Here is a 19,174-nt window from a genome sequence, read left to right on the forward strand (position 1 = left end):
TTAAAGATTGAAAACAACATAAAAATACAACTTAATAAAAGATACATTTACGATACATCTTACCGCCAATCCTAACAATAAAAAAGCGTCACAAGTACATCAGATTATCTTTGCTTTGCGTTCGATATTTCTGAGAAAACAGAGGCTTTGTAAATCAATAAACATATTCACGTGAAGACCTGTAGTGACGCAATTTCCGGTCCGAACTGGGGAGCAAATCAAGGCGATTGATGCGCGGGATCATGTCTGAGGGGAACCCGGTTTGCGAAATCATAGAACATTCCGGAAAAAAAAGTAGGCACAAACATTGTTTTATCACATTTCATGAACGTATTATGCCAGGCTCGACAAAACGGGACATTTTCTTTCCACGCAGCGTCGGGAAACGTCTTGACGTGACCGACGCACCTGCCGAGGCCAAGCTAAGCTAAGGCTAAAGTCTAGCTAATTCACAAATAAATACATTTACGTGTAAATAACGAGTCATGCATAAACCTAATTTAAGCACACGTATTTACTGGTTCTATATCTGAAATTAGCTGAATGAAGTATGCGTTAGGCTGCAGGCCGTGTTGTTTACATAGCATACAATTGTTTTCCTCTAGATTCCCTGAGCAGCTACTCTGATTTATAATACCGTAACGTTAAACATTGTGCTAATAAGCAAACATGGGCTTCAGAAAAACGGAGATCCTATATAAATGTATAATTTTACACTGGTTGTAATTCAGTTTCCATCTTTCTTCCTAATAAAGCTAACTAGTAACGTTAGAAATAAAGAAATCCCGTTAAGCTGCATTCCTGTTATCTGAGCTCCAGTGGTTGATCCGTTAACGAGGACAACGTATATCATATGCAAGATTTCAGATTGTCAGGGTAATTGAGGTAAAGTTGGTTCTACATTTGCACATTCAAACTTTCTCCTTAATATCATTTCGCAAAATTATTATTTAGGAATTCTAAATAGGAAAATCATATTAGCAGCCAATGACTATCATGGTACAACATTGTTCACAGTCAGTTGAATAGTGCTAATGTTGTTTTGAAGTCATGATATTTCAGACCAAATAATTAAAGTAGCATAGGTAAACAATATCGGGAGTGTTAAAATGAACGAATATAAAACCAACTTTACCTGAATGTCAGTGTAAAGGGGGTCAATGTTTTTCAGTGGGTTATTGGTGCTTGTATTATGCAAGGATGCATTAAGATATTCAGAAATTAATTGTATGTAATAATTAAATAAAAATAAAAAATAATTAGAATGAATGTTTTCTACTTCTGTTGATGCACTAAAACTGACCAAAATGGATCATGGTTTCTTTGGGAAAAAAAATTAAGCGGCAAATAAATGCTGTCATTTTAGTCAATAAAATTATTTTTAAAAAGTAGCAGTTTCCACTGAATTCTATATTGATGATCATTTTTAGAGTAGCAAAATCTGCGTATTAAAATGATTTGTGAAGGATTATGTACTGACAACTACCAATATGATGCTTATCATTGATTTTGACATTATAATATACTATTTTGATATTATATTATTAGTTATGATTAAAATAATGTTTATATCACAGAAAAAATCATTGCTTAATATTGCAAAAAATTCTTTGAAATAAGTGCATTTTTTATTTTCTGTTTATGCAGTAATAATGGACAAAGTGTATCATAGTTTCTGTAAAACAATATTGAGCAGCAAATAAATGCTGTGACTTTAGTCAATAAAATTATTCTAAAAATAGCAGTTTCCACTGAAGTCCATTGAGAATGGTAAATTTTTTTGAGTAGCAAATCTGCATATTAAAATAATTTGTGAAGGGTCATGTGGCAACCGCAATTATGATGCTTATTAATTTTGACATAATATACTATTTTGATATCATATTATAAATTATGATAAAATGTATGTTTGTATAACAGAAATTACTTGTTTAATATTGTGAAAAATGCTTTAAATGCGTTTTCTTATTTCTGTTGATGCAGTAATACTGGACAAAATGTGTCATGGTTTCTATAAAAAAAACATTGAGCAGTAAACAAATGCTATCATTTTAGTCAATAAAATCATTTAAAAAAGCAGTTTTACTGAAATTCATATTGAAAATGGCAAAATGTTTTTTTTTTTGTTTTTTTTGTTTTTTGAGTAGCAAATCTGCATATTAAAATGTTTTGGTTTGGTTTTGATTAAAATGTTGAAGGTTTATGTTTTCTGGCAACTTATTATGATGCTTATTATTAATTTATACATTATAATATAATATACTATTTTGATTATTATAATATAATTAATTATGGTGAATATCATATTTGTATCACAGAAATGAATAACCTCTCCTAAGCAAAATCTATGACCCTCGACCACGAAACCAGTGTTATGCACAGGTATATTTTGGAAATGGCCTAAAACACATTTTATGGGTCAAAATGTTGGATTTTTCTTTTTCAAAATCACAAAATTATTACAATATTAATTAAACATCATGTTCTATTACATTTAGTACATTTCCTTGCGTTAATATATCAAGACTTTATCTTTTATTAGTAACATGCATATCCACAAGAACTTTATTTGGACAATTTTAAAGACAATTTTCTTTATAATTAGGCTTTCATATTGTTCCCAGCAATACATCAATGGAAAGCTTATTTAACATTCAGATTTATGTATAAATCTCAATTTCCGAAATTGCACACTTACTATTGGTTTTGTGGTCCAGAGTTGCATCTATTCAAAGTCTGGATTAGTTGTGGTTATTATTGCCGTTTTTACATTTTATTTTAATCAAATAATACAGCCTTGCACAAATCTTACAGACCCCAAACTGTTTAATGTACTGTATTTTCAGATTTTTAATGTATGTTTATTTTCTATTTCGTCAGGTGACGTCTTCATGAAGTTTTAACTGTCACACACTCTCAGCTTCAAACACCGGACACAGATCCAAGATGCCCATTCCTCCCCCTCCCCCTCCACCCGCTGGACCCCCGCCTCCACCCACTCTCAGCCAGGTCAGTACCTTTTAGCTGGCTGGTTTCTTTAAAGACTTTCTTACTTTTATTGCATGGCCAGCACTATAAATGACCTCATTAACACATGGATGTGCAGTTTCACCATTCAGATTAAGAACATTCTTTCTCTTTTATTAGTTTGTACATGTAAGAACAGTGGCAAATGGAATAGGACACTTGCAAAAGATCGACACAACCGTATATGAAGGACACTTGAGACCAGACATGACCATATGAAATACTAAAGATATCTAGACGATTGATATGGTCAGAACTCTTTGATGGATGTTTTTAAAATGATTGATTTTTAAATTAGGTATTCATCGAAAACTGCGCTTAGAAATCATTTTTATGTCATTTTTTTTTGTAACTTTTACTTATTTATTTGGTTTAAATTTTTATTGAAACTTGAAGATGTTATTAAAGTTAGTATTATGTTTTTATCTATATTGATGTTGTCATGGGCTTTACATATGGACTTTTTCATGGTACATTAAAGGGGACGTGCTTTACACATTTTTACAAAATGTAAAAAGTCTCTGATGTCCCTAAAGTGTGTATGGGAAGTTTCATCTCAAAATACCACACAAATAATGTTTATTACTCTTTGAAAGTTTTGACTGTTGCTTTAAATTCAAATGAGATTGTGCTCTTTTAAAAAGAGGGCGGAGCTATAAAAGCCTGTTTGTCAGCATAGTGGCAGATATAAAAACAAGACTAAAGCTGCGGTCATACAGCACTTTTCTCCCCATAGACTTCCATTCATACGCATACGAATGCGTCAGACCGGAAACGCAAGGTCATGCTTCAGGTTTCGAAGATCATTGCGTTGGAAAGTTCAAGCTTGGTGAACTCTGACCTGCGAATCGTATCACTTGACTGCGTGAGACCAATCGAGGGTCAAAACATGACCTCTCTGGACAGGAATTTAAAAACATGGACCAATCGCTTGCTTTATTTAATGTCTAATCATCTTGTTTAACCCCGCCCCTTTTCGCAGCGCCGTCCGACAGAATTTCGCAAGCTCAAAACTCTAGTGTGACTGCAGCATAACTCCTATGCTAATGAGGGAGAGATCGTCACTAATGGGCGGGGCTTTCCCCCTCTGATGTCACATACAAAGGGAGAATGTCAATCAAAGTGTTTCTGCAGACTGTTTTTATCAAGTGTGATTATAAAATGTAGAAGGAATACATATTTATCAGTATAAGCGGGTTGTATTCACAGAATGTTGCCACACAACTGTGGTTAAACACCTTATAAAAGTGATTTTTGCCTAATAGGTCCCCTTTAATGTCTAAGCTGCGGTTAAATAATGTCAAATTATGGACTTTTGTATAAAATGTATCATTTACATTAGTCAAATAATTAATAAATTAGTTAATAGATTTATCATTAGCTGCAGACCTACATCCACTCAAACAGTCACTTCTTCCACAGGCAAACACAACTCCTCCCAAGCTGAGCCGAGATGAAGCCAAGGGCAGGGGCGCTCTGCTCTCGGACATCTGCAAAGGGGCCAAGTTGAAGAAAACGACCGGAGTCAATGACAGGAGCGCTCCTTTGATTGAGAGTAAGTGCAAAAACTGCTGACAGACACTGTGAGAGCTCATGTATTTAGAGGCTTTCAGGTTTTTGTTCATGCACATTAAACTAATACCCTATAAAAACTAATACTTTACCCAGACACAACCTACATCTCTATTGCTCATCAAGTCTGCATTTATTTGACCAAATATACACATTTCTCATTTCTCAAGGTCTATTCCAAGTTTTTTCATATATTTTTGTCCAAGTCCTGGAAAGTCAGGGGTTTTATTTTTTGCTTTTTTAATAAATTCAATTTTTTCGATATTTTTTATATTATGCTGTATCAAGCCTGTTGTTATGGTTAGCTTGTACTTGTTAGCTAATGCTAACATGCCATGGTAATATACATTTGTAGAGCTTTGGCTTCAAAACATTTTTAAAGTAAATTATCCATTGTTGTTCTCATAGTGGCTATTGAAGTAAAGCAAAATGATAATACTTTTTTAATATTGTTATCATTGTAACATTATTTAGGGATGCACTGAATATTCGGCTACCGATACTAGCCTAAAAGTGCATTTTCAGTTTTCTGCTGAAAGGTTTTTGTCATCGAAACAACATCGCCAGGAACCGTGGCCTGCACGTGCTTGTCTGAAGCAGCATGTCTGCAGTGTGTCTTCGAATCCTCTACACTTCATCTGTGTTATAAAGATCATTACTTAAATGCGGAAATAAATCAACGCGAATGCGAAATGATCCAGACCACAATGGGTGTGGAGAAACAGAGAGGGAGCAGTGCAGGAGGAGATCAGAGCACTGAAAAAAAGATAATTGTCATTAAGCCTGATTTATACTTTCATCGGTCTCTACATCACGGACCTCCGCTGACTGCACACGCACCTCACGAAACGGATGAGACTTTTATATGCATTCGTTGTGATATTCTTTAAAATGACAAAGGGTGGTCAAAAGAAACTGACCGTAAAATCAGATGGATAAACAGAAGTAGTTTCCAGAACTAAGTCATTCATTAATATCATTCAAGAACATTAAACTCATCATTTTTATTATCTGAAAAAGTTATTTGAATGATTATAAGCATTTTTACAACCACTCAAGATTTTTTTAAATCAAACTTTGTTGCATCATTTGCTTTTGTTCATATTGGACAGTTTTACCAATTAAAGTTTATTAAAATATTATTGACAACAGAACATGGGTTGCTCCACAAATATATTTTTATTATGGCAAGAATAAAAGCAAAAAATGACAAAATTACAGATTTTTATTTTAGATTAAGCCCACCCCACAGTTCACACATTAAAGTCCGGCTAGTTTCTATCCTGTACTTATATGCTAAAAAGGCAATAATGGTCTAACGTTCCTGACCATTATCACCAATAAAGCCTAGAGAAACAGGGCATCAGTACACTGTAAACTGACCGGTTCAAACATTCCTTTTCAGTTATCAAAGAAATATTTTGTTCCTTAATTTTAGTTTTGTAACTATACAATTGTTTTGTTAAAAATTCTAAAAAATATATCAGTGTTAAACCTATAAATGGTGGAAAAACATACTTCTGTAATTGTGTACCTGGGTCTCCACTTGTCAGGACCTCTTTTGGCTTTAACAAACTTATCCCTCAGGTTTTTAACAAAAACCTTCTTCTCCCACGGCTGTTGCAATTTCTAGTCAAGAATTATTGGTCATCTGGTTATCCCTATGATTACGCATGGACGGATTATAAAGATGTCTGTACAGTCATAGTTGCAGACAAAAAATCTCTTCAAACTGTTTCATATTCAACGTAAATCGAACGCAGAGCCGCACAAACCGTTCGCTCGAGTCTCAAATGTCTCATGTCGCGCGCACCCAAAGCCAACCTCCGCAAACACAGCGATGATGTCACATTCGCCACTCGCACTCAAGCAAACTAGTAAACGTGTCGAGTATATACCAGGCTTAACTAGATGTCTGATTTGTGCAGTAAAATCCTGCAAGAAAGTCCCTCAAATGATAATAGGTAGGCTATTCTGTTCTGACTTGGGCTACTATATGTGTGATTATCAGATTGTAGCCAAATTTCTGCTAGATATTTTTAAAATTTGACCAAAATGTTAAATTATGCCCTGGTCCTATTTAAATACACTCTCTAATATCTTAGCTAGACTAACGACACGCTCAACAACTCAACATCTAGATGGCTATCTCTCTGAATTTCCTATCCCCAGAAGTGATAACCCTAAAATGTGCTAAATAAATATTTTCATGATTTCTAATTGATTTATTTTTTGAAACTTATATAATTTTTTGTAATTGCAATGTCTTGATTTTAGTAAGGTTAGTACATAGTCATAGTCTTAAAGGAGTGGTACTAATAATTGCCATTATTTGTTTTGGTTTTCTGCCTTGATTTCCTTTTTTCAGATTTTGGTTTCAGGCAAGAATTTTCACTTTGGTGCATCCCTATAATATTGTTTTAATATTGTAATAAAAGCACAACCGCAGCCTTTTTTGTCCATTTGATGTCATCGATGAGTTTTTTAGTCAGTAAAAGTCAGGGAATTTGATATTTGACTTAAATGGGAAACATGTATACAAATATTGTGAAATATTACCATTTAATAACTCTTTTCAATATTCAATGTTGCAATAACCTTCATATATCATTCAAATATGCTGATTTGATTGTTAATATTGGCGTATTTAATATTTTAATGCTTAAGATCAGAATTCATTTGAAATATAAATCTTTTAATGACATTATGACTGTCTGACTTGTAATCAATTTGATGTGTCTTTGATGTGTTAAAGTAGTCATTGGCAGACTTTTAAACAGCGGTGTATCAATTTATACTGCTCCATGAGTGTTTTGTGTTTCTTCAGATCCGAAAGGAAGCGGTGGAGGTGTGTCCAGCAGTGGAGGTGGTTCTTCAGCACCGGTGCAGCCAGTGGGAGGCTTGTTTCAGGGTGGCGTCCCAAAATTGCGACCCGTTGGAGGTGTGTTAATTGTTGTGTATTTAAAGAAGCAGCTTACCAAAAACATAGACATTTTTACTCCCACTATTGAGCAGCGTGTGTTTGGGTTACAGTTTGAAGAATCACAATATAATATGACTTAGAATTCATAATACAGATGATTTTAAATAATTTTACTATATTTTACAATTTAATTCCAGATTCATCTACAGTAGGGTTATCTTGGAAAGCTTGTCTACATCATTAAATGTTCAATAACAAAATTATTAACATTTTTATTGCGCAATGCTGACTTTTGAAAGGGCATTTGCTCTGTAAAACATATACTGGAATAGTTGGCGGTTCATTCTGCCGAAGGAAAATTAATGAATATGGACAGAGTTACAGTTGATTGTTTCATTGGTCTGGTTGTGCTATGTTACAGATGGTTCTGCAGGCCGGTCTGCATTGCACCCTCATGGCACTCGCTCTGCTGCCCCTCGCCCCCCCGGCAATCACGAAGACCCCGACAGTCCCTCTCAGCAGACCTCTCCTCCTGAGTCAAGCCGTCCGCAGAGACCGTCCCTTCCTGATCTGTCCCGTTCCCCCGCTGGAGGCAGCAGCCCCTCTCCAGGTATGAAGCACAGCTCTTCTGCTCCGCCTCCACCTCCCCCAATGTCCCGACGTGGTAACGCTCCTCCTGCTCCACTGCAGAAGGCCAACGCACCCTTGTACAATCGAGAAAAGCCTCTTCCCCCGACTCCAGAGCAGCGCGGACCCTCTCCAGCACCAGTGCGGGAAAATGCCCCCCCTCCGCCTGTTAAACCTCCTCCGTCTCCTGCGAGCAGCCGCTCTTCTTCATCCTCCTCTTCCTCTCTGGCCCCGCCTCCTCCTCCGTATCGCCAGCAGTCTGGGCTTTCCAATGGACCCTCCAGTCCTGTGAATGAAGCAGCCCCTGAACTGCCCCAGAGACACAACTCGCTCAGCAAGAAGCCTTCAGCTGCTGGACACACACCGACCCGTGGACATGCACCGCCTCCACCTCCATCACCCACCCCGCAGGCTGGCAGACCCCCTCCTCCAGCACGAGAGCCCCCTGGACGAGGAGCAGGTAAGCTGTTGTGTCGCTAAAAACTGGTGGATATGTTAGGGATACAGGGCGTCCACGCAATCTTAAAAAGGCTTTTTTGGCCTTAAAAAGTCTTAAATTCTTTGAAATGTTGTATTGTAAGTCTTAAAGGGTACCTATTTTACCCCTTTTACAAGATGTAAGATAAGCCTTTGGTGTCTCTGGAATGTGTCTGTAAAGTTTCAGCTCAAAATACCCATCAGATCTTTTATTATAGCCTCCAGAATCAGCCCATTTTGGTGTCTGAGGACGGTGTAGCTGTTTTTGTACCCTGTGGCTTTAAATCCAAATGAGCTGTTTCTCCCCACCCACCGTTCCCACTGAGGTTAATCGAATTGCAATTTAAAACGTTGCGATTAGCTAATCGCAAGAGGCTGCAATTTTGAATTATATATGTACTTTTTCATTTCCTCCGCCCAGAGCAAATGTGTGTCTCGTCTGTGTGTGACAGTCTTACTAGCCAATTGAGTGAGTGCACTTTCGTTCTGCCCAATCAGAATTGCACAACCAAACTATGTGGACCAAACAATAAAAATAAAAACAGGAAAGCGTGGACAAGTGGAATAATGGCGTCTGCTGCTTCAGATGCATTAATAGACTTATTAATATCAAAGAAAAACAGGACATCAGTAATATGGGAATATTTTGGCTTCAAAGTTACAGACACCGAACAAAAACAGAATTTTTAGGAGCTGTTGGAGAATTGTTGCCCCGATTTGCAGATTATTGAGCTGAATCTTGACTACAAAGTTAAATTACAAAGCAAATCGCAATATCCCCAAAAAATCGTTCCCACATGCGTGTCTGATACATAGTGGCAGACACACTCGGATGAAGCTAACATTCCGCTCAGTCAAAAATATCAAGTAAGTTTGTTTCATGTATTGATGGAATCTATTCAAGCCTTTCTGAAATGATGAGTCTCATACAAATGGTGAGTACACACACGCACATATTAGCATTTACTGACCATGATGCGGCCACAGTGATTATAGCGGTTAAGAATTACATGATTTTAATGTCTACATTACAGACATGCTGTTTTAAAAATGTTTTACATTTATTAAGCTTATAGAAATCACAGTTGTAACATGTTTTAATCCCGTGTTCATTTGCAAAAAAAGTTCTGTGGACATGTTTACGTGTTATTATAGAAACATGGCACCTGTCAATCAAATCAGTGGGCGGGGAAAACCACACTCCTACAATGTCCCGTTGTGCCTCAAAATCACTTGGATTTGGGTCCTGTTATAACATCAAAAAATGTAAAAGAGACTTGTGTTTATCATTCCAATGTGACAGTGGACACACTATGCCTACACACAGTTCTATCTAAACTGCTCACAAAAGTAGATTTTCATCATAGGTGCCCTTTAAATCATTTTAAAGAGGACTAGCATATTGTTTGTCCATGTAAAGCTACACAATCAGTCCAGCACCCATACAATCACCAACAGTCCAACTTAATAAAACTTGTTGCAAAGGTTTTGTTTATTAATTTTATTTACCCTTATGGTTTAATCATCTTCTTTACAAAAACATTTGATTAAAAGTTAACTCACCTGAGGACAAGCAAATCAAAATCTAGTAAAAAACAACCACCAGGACATTAGAAAACAACATTAGCGTTTAGCCCTAAATAAATCTATAATTTTATTCATAATGGTCTTAAAAAGTCTTACATTTGATTTTGTGAAACCTGCAGAAACCCTGGGATAAAGGACATCCAGGAGATTGTAGTCGCTGAATATATATTATAAAGCCCAATGTGAAGCTGTTGTCTGAAGGGCTTTATTCTGTGAAAACAACCATATTGGATGTACTTTATCCCGCTTATTACATGACTACTTGCCACAAAATCTGAAAATTAGACACAAAATATTGTTCTGAGCCACAAACGCAAAGCTGACTGAAATAAAACCGCCTGATTCAAGATAATGGATCATAATATCCTGCGCATTGCTCAGTCACAAGATGGCGCCAAAACACAAAGCTGACAGAAACAAAAACGACTGATAGAGCATAATAACCTACGCATTGCTCAGTCACAAGATGGCGCCTAACTGACAGAAACGAAAACAGGTGAATAGAGCTGAACACAAGAATTCAGGACAGAATTAGCTTTGCTTTTACATGAGAGAATAAAAATTGCTCAGAGCTTTTGTGACGATGCAGATTTTGTATCTTTGTGGATGGATATACATCAACTGCAGTCTGTTTCACCCCTAGTAAAGCTGTGATATTGTATAGTAATTTTACAACTTATTCCTGTTAGCATGTTTCACTAGCCACTTCTGCAATTTTCTGTCACGTTCCTTCAGAATTCAATTCAATATGCTGATATGGTGAAGAAAGATCACCATTTAATTGCTACTGATGTGATTATAGTATTTGTGGAATCTGGTATATTTTATTTTTGGAAATGATTTGTTGAATAGAGTGATCAAACAAACCACTTAGTTTGATTGCAATTTTTTTGTGACATTGTTAGTTGTGTCACTTTCAATTCATGGTTTATTGTTGAGTTAAAGAATTAATTTATTAAAAATAAATCACTTGAACCTAAACCTTCGAACCGTAGTGTGCTTTTAGAGTCATTTAGGAAATTAGATATCAATTTTTTTTCTTTTGCATTTTCTGTTTTATTTTTTAGTGTAACAAAAGGAAATTTCTTTTTCTATCTACAGTTGAAGGCAAACATTTCTTAAAATTTTAATATTGAAATCAAATGGCAATTTTATTTTATTTTTTTAATTTTGCTGAATTAAAAACAGTTCAAAAAAACCTTTTAAGAACAATATTGGCCCGCTTAGGAAAACTGTTCTCTCAATTGTCTATAGAACCACTGTAGTCCAATGCCTTGTTGAATTACCCTAATTTGCCTAGTTAAAATAAATACCAAGTTAAGCTGTTAATACTAGTGTCTTGCAAAATAACTAGAAAAATGTGATGTGCTGTCATCAGATCAAACACTAAGAACTTAGTTATTAAAACTATTATTGTGTTTAAACGTGTTTAAAAATCTCTCCATTTAAATCATGTAGGAAATATTTTTAAAAGAATAATTTCACGAGAGCACTAATAATTTTGAATTCAACTATATATATCACTGTCTGTATATAGCATAAATGCCCCACAGATGTAGTCTGTATGATTTGTTTTTTTCTCGTGTCATCATTTTTATGGCAAGATTAAACAGATTAAAATAAACACTTCAAGTCGGTGCCGATGGTGTAGTGGTTGTGTGTCGACACAACCTAATTTAATTAAATCTCACACACAGTTTGTAGATTCAAAAGTTGAAATATGATGCATGACAATTGCAATTTACAGGGTGTCTGTAAAGTTTTAACAAGTCTTACATTTCAAAAACAAAATTTTAGGCCCTAAAAGTCACTCAAATATTGTTTTGCAGGTCTTTAAAAATTTAAATGGGTCTTAATTTTTCTTTATGCAAAGCTACCCAATCAATCCAACAAACATCCAATTACCAATACATCTCAATAAAACTTAATATTTAAAAATAATAATACAACCGTCTGTTGTCCATACATTTATTCAAGTTTTAAAGATTTTTTTAAGTTGGAAAAAAAATGTTTTGACTCATTTAAAAAAAAGTGGCTAACAAATAACTAATCAGACTTCGTTTTTTGATAGGCCATTTAAAAATCCGTAGCGTTTAGCTCAATACAAGTCTGAAATTTCATTATTGATAGTCTTTAAAAGGTCTTAAAACCTTTGTGAAACCTGCAGAAACCCTGATTTAGAGTTCTAGGTACTAGTATCTTGCTTGACGTCAATATGCCATGCTTTCCCAGCTCCTCCAGTTCCCGGGCAGCCATCGAGGAATGGTCGTGATGCTCCTCCGCCGCCTCCACCACCTTACCGGACTCATGGCACCAGCTCAGACGCCCCAAGCCGAGGCAAGCCCCCTCCTCCCCCCTCTCGCACCCCAGCTGGACCCCCGCCCCCTCCCCCACCTATCCGAAATGGACACACCTCCATCTCCCGCTCCTTCGTAGGTGAGTCCTTCAAACTCACAGTCAGCCACACCTGCAGCCTCACCCGCTCATTTCAGCATCCACCGTTCGAGGATTCTAGTGCCTGGGGTTGTCAAACATATCGACTTCGTTAAAAATTCAGCACCAATTCCTTTTTACCGTTAATATTTGAGCGTGTTCTTAATTGTGTTCACATGCTAAACAGATATGACTGTGAGGGTCATCGATTTACCACTCTTCACCAAGTGTAAATACAGATTCAGGGAGACTGGATTGTTGTAAAGCCGTGTCTATCAGCTGATCTGATCTGTCTGACATACAGTGCTCAATATAGTTCAAAATGAGTACACCATATTTTGAAAATTAATATTTTAATCAATTTCTTAGTGAATATAGCTAATCTTTTTGTACTATTGAACAAAACAGATTTATTAATTAAATGGATATATTTATTAAAATACTTCAGAAATAGAATGATTACACATTTAAATTCAGGCGAAATAAACAAAAAATGTTGTAGTTTGTAATTTTATTTTGTAATATCTTGAATTTTGCTCTTTTAAAAAAAAAATTTTATTCATTTAATATTTTTTCCATTTAGGTTTACTAATTGTGGACCGTTATCGTAAGTTATTATGTTAGATAAGCGGAGATAATAGCGGAGGCATTCATAAATATTCCTAGCAAATCTAATAAATGCTGGAGACATACTCGTTACATAAACGCACTAAATCGCACCTCAGCAGCGTTTATAGCAAATATAACGGCTTATATTTGAGGTGGTGTGAAAGAAGTTTTGTGCACGAGCAGAAAAGAATCGGCGCGCAAGCAAAGAGATCGGCACGCTCGTAGGCTATTTCGTAAATGCGATCTCGACTTCTAATACTGCGCTCACGACGTTTGTCATTGAAATAACACCACAGGTAACGTTAATTGGTAGATCTGTGTAAAAATGGCCTGCCACCACAGCTGGAATAAAACCTAGAGGAAACATTGCCGTATGAGTGATCCTCTGATGGATCGACTGATTGACGCAGCTTTGAAATGCTTTAGTGTGTGTATTTGTGTTTGCACTTGGTCAAGAGTGGTAAACCGATGACCCTCACGGCTAATCAGTCATATATGGTGAGTACTTAAATACCACTGATTGGCTATTGTGTTCAAGAATGTGCTGAAATGGACAGGAAATGGACGTTTTTAAATTCTCAGTACTGAAGTCAATACTTTTGACAACCCTACTACTGCACTGGACATAGTTCAAGAAATGGTACTTACAATGTTTTTATATCTTTTTTTTTATTGTGTATTTGTGCAACAGGAGATGCACAACACATTATGAATCTTACAGATTAGTTTTTTTTAAAAAGCTGTGCACATTTCACTCTGCTCCTTAAGTGCATTTATGAGGCCAATAAAAAATAGAGCTGTTTGTGCAATGGCAATATCAGCCATGTCACTATAGACAACAGTACAAGTATAGCCATTTAAATTGTCATTTCACTTCAAAAGTTTAGTCTAATTGCCTATTTGATGAAAGCTTTTACTGTTGCACATTTAAAATCAATCGAAACACATGTAAGAACTTGATCACAGATTTTTTTTGTGGCAGGAAATGGCTAATGCTTACCAAGGCTGTGCTTGAGCAGTAATATTTGTATTGTAAAAGTATGTCACTCACAGTTGTTCTTCTCTAATATTGGTTTTTCTCTTCAAATGTCAGATGATTTTGAGTCCAAGTATTCATTTCATCCTCTGGACGACTTCCCTCCTCCAGAAGAGTACAGACACTTCACAAAGATATACCCTAGCAAAGCTAACAGAGGTAAGTCCCATGAAAAGAACAGTTAGATTCTTCTTGGTTTGGTTCAATTTTTAACCAATATATCCTACATTGAGCATGACAACTTGCTGCTGCATGCTCTTCACAGAATATCTGTCAGTAAATGTTCACAGTATGTCTGATAATATTTTTTCTTCTGGAGAAAGTCTGATTTGTTTTATTTCACCTAGAATAAAAGCAGTTTTTGAATTTTTTAAAAACAATTTTAAGGTCAAAATTATGAGCCCCTTTAAGCTATTTTATTTTTTCGACAGTCTATAGTACAAACCATCGCTATACAATAACTTGCCTAATTACCCTTACCTGCCTAATTAACCTAGTTAAGCCTTTAAATGTCACTTTAAGCTGTATAGAAGTGTCTTGAAGAATATCTAGTCAAATATTATGTACTGTCATCATGGCAAAGATAAAAGAAATCTGTTATTAGAGAGGAGTTATTAAAACTATTATGTTTAGAAATGTGTTGAAAAAAATCTTTCCATTAAACAGAAATTAGGAGAGAAAAAAATAAACAGGGCTAATAATTCAGGGGGGCTAATAATTCTGACTTCAACTGTAAATATATATATTTTCAAATATGACTTTTAACTTCCTAAACTCTGCGTACCGAGTCCGGGACATCAATTACTGTGGCATTCTTTAAATTTTAAAGGTCCATACTGGCCCAATACCCCCATAAGTGGTTCCGTTCTCTCATCAGTTGGAATAGAATAACTTTTGCATAGATTATGATTTTTCTTTTTTTCCTATGATTACTGACATGTGCAGGAACCAGCAAAATTAAGTACAGCAACCCAGACCACACTGAACCTAAAAGGTGCTCTATCAACTTTGAGTTTACAAAAAAAAGTGCCTCTTATTTTGGAGGGGTTTATTATAACACAGACAACATATACAATTATTTTAATCACTTTCAACAGTGTTTTCTGAAAATTCAAAGGGTTTTCTTCAAAATGATACCAAACTTTAGCATTTACATCTCTGCATGTGGATTTGGGAAGCTTTTGAATTTGGGTAGGCAAAATCCAGGGGGAAACCCCAAAATAGCGCCTGACTTTAAGAAGTTAAATTTAAAGTCTGGTTTGAGACCCATTTTATATCCTATCTCAATCAGACGGTGAAGATAATTGATTTTTAAGGAAACCAAATCTTAATTGCAGCGATTTCTAAAATGGTATCACCGGAAGCGCTTGAGCTGGCTTACTGAAAATGAAAAGTCTCTGTGCATATACCCTATTGCTGATATCAGAAATATAGTTTCAGATATAAAAAATAACATGAAGTGTTAATTCTTGATATCTGCAATTATTGGCAATTAGTGACATTAAGTTTCTGATATAAGGCATTGACCTTTTTACTAGTAACAATGTAATTATTGATATCTACAAATGATTTTTTTTTTTTTTATTAGTAGCAATTTCAGTTGTCGATAACAGTAAACATGTGGTTACTTGTGCTAATGTCTATACTTGATATCAAAGATAAACCCTTTACTAGTAAGAATTGTATTTATGATTTGCAAAAATAGAACCTTGCTTAGTAAGAAATAATTTTTTTGGTGTCAATTCAATTTGATTGGCAGTCTGTGGTGATATTTAATGATATCAATAATGATATATTCTTTCCTAGTTGACATGTTGTTTGTTGATATAAGGAACTGAACTTCATCTAGTGATAATTGTTGACATCAATTTACAGTGTTGATATCAGGAATTATATTTCCACTATTAACAATTTAATAGCTGACTTCAAGAACTCATGTGCTGAGAATAAATAAGTCCAAATGGTTTGCCATAATTGGGAATCACTAGGGCCAAACAGAATCTGCGGAAATGTTTTGCTATTTCTGCTGAGAATTTTGTTAAAAATCTGCGGATTTATGCGGAATGATTTTGGGAGTATCATAACAAAAAATTATATATGAAGTAAAAAATAATACCATATTAAACTTTAATGTTAAGAATGCAATTAAATCCACTTTATTTGGTAAACAAAGCAAGTCTCTTACAATATCTACTAAAGGACAGAAAATATTACTGTTCAAACTGTATTGTGAATGAATCTTATGAACATTTTCATGTTAGTCAATATATAAAATGAAATTAATTTAAAAACAATAAATCTAAATGTACACACATTAATTCAAGTAAATAAACAGAATCAATGCTGGGCTAAAAATCTGCTGAATTCTGCGTGCGCAGATTCTGTGTGGGCCTAATCGCTTCTCATTTGAATAAGCTCTCTCTTGCTTGCTTGAGGAATGCGCTGCTTGTTTTCCATGCTCTGCTTTTGAACTCATAGATGTCTGTTTATTTGGCAGTAATGAGAGGAGCGCCGCCTTTGCCACCTGTAGGAAGGTAAACACTGTGAGCTGGATCAGAGACGAGGGTTCTTCACACAGACCTATACGCTTCTAAACAGACAATCTCACATGCACATCTAAAGACACAACGCCTGCACCTTATTAACAGCCATCCCCCCCCCCAATCGGATAACATTCAAGCATCACTGTTGACCGCTGCAGAGGCTCATCTACATTCAGAAAAGAGTGAGGTGAGAAAGTCATGGATTAATAGTGACCAACGTCATGTTTTGTTCGACATTTCAAGACTTGGCCGTGCACTGAGAGACTAAAATAACAGGTAGCACTCGATATGGGAAGAAAATATCGACCATATCATCATAAATGGTTTAGTTCTCTCAGTCTCCGCACAATGTTATGCACTGTGAGTTGCTCAGATCTAAAACGTGTTACTGCTTTGTTCATTTTGTCCTGCTCGTGCCCCTTTTTTGTTTTCAGGGAACAGCCATTACCTTTATATGTTCTCTCAGGGGGTTTGTTGGACTTCATTATCCTCTGGTAAGTTTGGGAGTTACAACAGATCCAAAAGTGCCAACAGATGCTCTGCCATTAATAAATCAGCACGAGTCCTTCAGTCGTACCAGATCCTCCAATGGGAACCAATAGGTTGAATTGCCTTTTGTTCTTCAGCTGGTTTTATTTCAGGTTTGGACTCCTCACATTGTTCTGTAACCTCTCCTGCATTGTGAATCTTGGCTTCCCTGTGATTTTCATGTTGCTGTGCTCATTTGCTTTATGACCTGGTTGAAAGCAAACCTTGTCCACATGCTGCCTACTGACTGTTTTGTTATTGGGCTGCGTTGCGTCAACCTGCCTTTATGTGAGCGTTTTAACCGTTATTGAACTTGATTTTGAATTTTCCACATCAAGTTTAATGCATGCTGCTTTTGGAGACCGAACCCCGATGTAAAATTGGGTGTATTTGCATGTAAAGTCGCAGTTTTTTTTTTAAACAGTGCATCTGTTAACCAAGCGTTCCCGATGGTTGTCGTATGCTGTATAGTATCGCTGCAGAAACTTGATAACTAGTCATTTCACTCACGAGACGTTCATCTAATTATTAGCTTGTTTGCAGTCAGACTAGCCAAACATACCAGTTAATCTTCACCTGATTAAGTGTCATTGTTTGATTTTCAGAGGCACCACGTTTCCTTTCTGTGGAAGAGCTAACATCTCGTTGGATGATTAACTTTCTGTTGTTGTTCTTCTGCCTTACATTTACTGGTTAACGTGTCGGTACGGGATTTGTACAAAAAATAATGTGTATTTACAAGTACATAGGAAGAAATAGTAGTGACTAGTCTATTTTTAAGTTGTAAAAAGCTTGTAATATAGTAAATAATAATAATGTCAGGCGAACATATTCAATTGTAAACTAATCGTTACTTGATGGGACGTCCTCAGCTGTGGTTGATTGGTGGAGGATGTTTTCTGAGACTAATACTTGTCTTTGATTGGCTACTGTCTGCCAGGAGGGGTCGGTGTACTTGACTTTAGAGGAGCATAACTTACTCACATTGAGAGAGAGAGAGATGATTGTCATTGTCTCCATTCCATGCTTAACTGAAGCTTGTCCACATCTGTTGAAATAAAGCTGAGGAAAAAAAAAACATGGTCAAGAATATCTGTGTTATTTGTCAGGGGGAAATCTACAATTAAAATAAAATGGACTCTTTTTTTCCACTCATTCCCAACATGCAGAAGTTGTTTTATGCTGTTGAACACTGATATGTTTTGAGACATGTTGGCAGCTAAACAGTACACACATTTTACAAAATGGTAGTCAGTAAATTACTGAATTATTTAGATGTTTGTCTTCATGTAAAGTCCTAAAATCTATTTGCTAATAATATGAACGATCTTCTTCCACTTGTGTGTTAACATTCAGAGGGAAAAACTCATTTACTCACCCTCAGTTTTTTTTCCAAACCTACATGAGTTTCTTCTGTTGAACACAAGATATTTAAAAAAAAAAAATGGTGGTATTAGACATTGTCCGGTTGGAAATATTGAGTGGGTTAACAAACCTCTTTTTTATCAACAAATACTAGGGGTGTAATGGATCACGGTTGATCCGTGATTCGTATGGATCACAACACGGTTTGGAACACGTGTGAGCTGTGGGTTAATGCATTGCTTTTTTTTATTTGTAGATTAATCATAAATTTGTAACGATCGCAGAGAGATCACCTCTCACATCATTCAAATCACATGTATGAAAGCATTTAGGCTTTCCTGTAAAATATAATGATGACGGAAGAAGTTGTGGTGGGTTATTTGAAATGTAGCGGGTTTCATTAAAGGTGTTTTCTGACACTGCTTGTTTAGCCTGCATCAAAGCATT

The 19,174-nt window shown here is 35.8% G+C and overlaps 1 protein-coding gene across 1 annotated transcript; it reads left to right on the forward strand.

The window, feature by feature from the left end:
• The first annotated feature begins 206 nt into the window (after positions 1-206).
• Positions 207-16,970, forward strand: wipf2b (WAS/WASL interacting protein family, member 2b). Its single transcript, XM_056479961.1, has 8 exons — positions 207-294; positions 2,881-3,009; positions 4,450-4,582; positions 7,427-7,540; positions 7,944-8,609; positions 12,446-12,649; positions 14,349-14,450; positions 16,789-16,970. Exons 2-8 carry the CDS (start codon positions 2,947-2,949, stop codon positions 16,827-16,829), a joined length of 1,323 nt encoding a protein of 440 aa, XP_056335936.1. The 5' UTR covers positions 207-294; positions 2,881-2,946; the 3' UTR covers positions 16,830-16,970.
• The last annotated feature ends 2,204 nt before the right edge of the window (positions 16,971-19,174 follow it).

This window comes from Danio aesculapii, chromosome 19, assembly GCF_903798145.1.
Source record: "Danio aesculapii chromosome 19, fDanAes4.1, whole genome shotgun sequence".
In the NCBI taxonomy this organism is placed as follows: domain Eukaryota; kingdom Metazoa; phylum Chordata; class Actinopteri; order Cypriniformes; family Danionidae; genus Danio; species Danio aesculapii.